This window comes from Corvus brachyrhynchos, unplaced genomic scaffold (assembly GCF_000691975.1).
Source record: "Corvus brachyrhynchos isolate BGI_N302 unplaced genomic scaffold, ASM69197v1 scaffold283, whole genome shotgun sequence".
Lineage (NCBI taxonomy): Eukaryota > Metazoa > Chordata > Aves > Passeriformes > Corvidae > Corvus > Corvus brachyrhynchos.
In genome coordinates, this window is record NW_008237409.1 from 3,057,495 (window position 1) to 3,058,667 (window position 1,173).

The following is a 1,173-nucleotide window of genomic DNA, read 5'->3' on the forward strand; positions in this document are numbered from 1 at the left end:
CTGAATGATAACTTGAGGGGTTAGTGACTGAATTAGTGGGAACTGCAGAGAGAACACATTTGCATCTCTTTCAGCTGCTTCAGATGTGATAGCAGCCTCTGCTTTCCCAGTCACTTAATTGTTCTGAGGTTTTTGAGGGGGGAAAAGTGTCTTTTTTCTGCACTGCAGAGTTCTGGGAAGAGCCATACTTGGCTTTAAGAGCCACCTTACTTCAGGAAAAATATTACTCAGTCTCATAAAGCTGCTGGACTTCTTTGCATCAGGAGAAGCTCAATCTGTTCTGCTGGCTCTGCAGGATAGACAGGAGCTCCAGACCCCTGCAGGGGCACAGCCCCAAGTTCTGAGTGCTCCTGGCCGTGGGGGCAGGCAGCTCCCACCCCAGACGATTACTCATGTTGCAGAAAAGGTTTTGCATTCAGGGAAGAAGGTGCGACACTGAGACAGCATCTGCCAATACAAAAAAGGAGCAGGCAAAAGTGACCCTGAGGCCACAGCTTTGTGTGCCTCTGGGAAAGCTGTGCTCCCAGGGAATTCAGCCCCAAAAAGCAGGGATGTGCCTGGAGACGGGGTGCAGCTTACCAGGGGCACTGGTGCCGGCATCGCTGTCGCGCCTGTCCGAGGCTTGGTCACTCTGGCCACTCTCTGTGGGGCTGAGCTCGACCCCCTGCTCGCTGCCCAGGCTGCTGTGGCTCCCCGACAGCGTGGGGGGCTGGGGGATCCCCAGGGCTCTGCTCATGGCCTGGCTGGCTCCCCTCGTGGGTGCTGCAGGGACAGGACAGAGATGCTGCTGAGGGAGCGGGAAGGGGGTGTGGATGTAGGGCTGGGTCCTAAAGGAGCAGAAACATCCCAGCTCCAGCCAGGAGCCCTCAGGAGCAGGGTGTCCCCCAGCTCTTGTGCTCTGCTCCCAAAAAACACCAGTGATTCCAGTGCTGTAAAGCCAGGAGTGAGGAGCTGGCCGGGGATTGCTGCCAGGAGAAACTCCCAGCTGCAAGGGCAGACCCTGGAATGCTGCAGGCCATGGAATGACCACCAGGAAGAAATCCCAGTGGGAAAGGCTCAGACCCTCACCTGGCACAGCCACAGCCAGGAGGGGAGGCAAGCAGCTGAGCACAGAGCCAAACATTCAAGCACTTTAGACTTCCCACCCTCCAGCCACAAGGAACTGCAGCTCCT

At 56.8% G+C, this 1,173-nt stretch overlaps 1 protein-coding gene across 1 annotated transcript in view; it reads right to left on the reverse strand.

Moving 5' to 3' along the window:
* Window positions 1-1,173, reverse strand: part of RPH3AL (rabphilin 3A-like (without C2 domains)) — a 34,052-nt gene that overhangs the window by 7,540 nt on the left and 25,339 nt on the right. The window contains exons 10-11 of the mRNA XM_017730985.1: window positions 1,015-1,019; window positions 580-761 (exon numbers count right to left, since the gene is read on the reverse strand). Coding sequence (XP_017586474.1) covers window positions 580-761; window positions 1,015-1,019 — 187 coding nt within the window. The remainder of the gene's footprint in view (window positions 1-579; window positions 762-1,014; window positions 1,020-1,173) is intronic.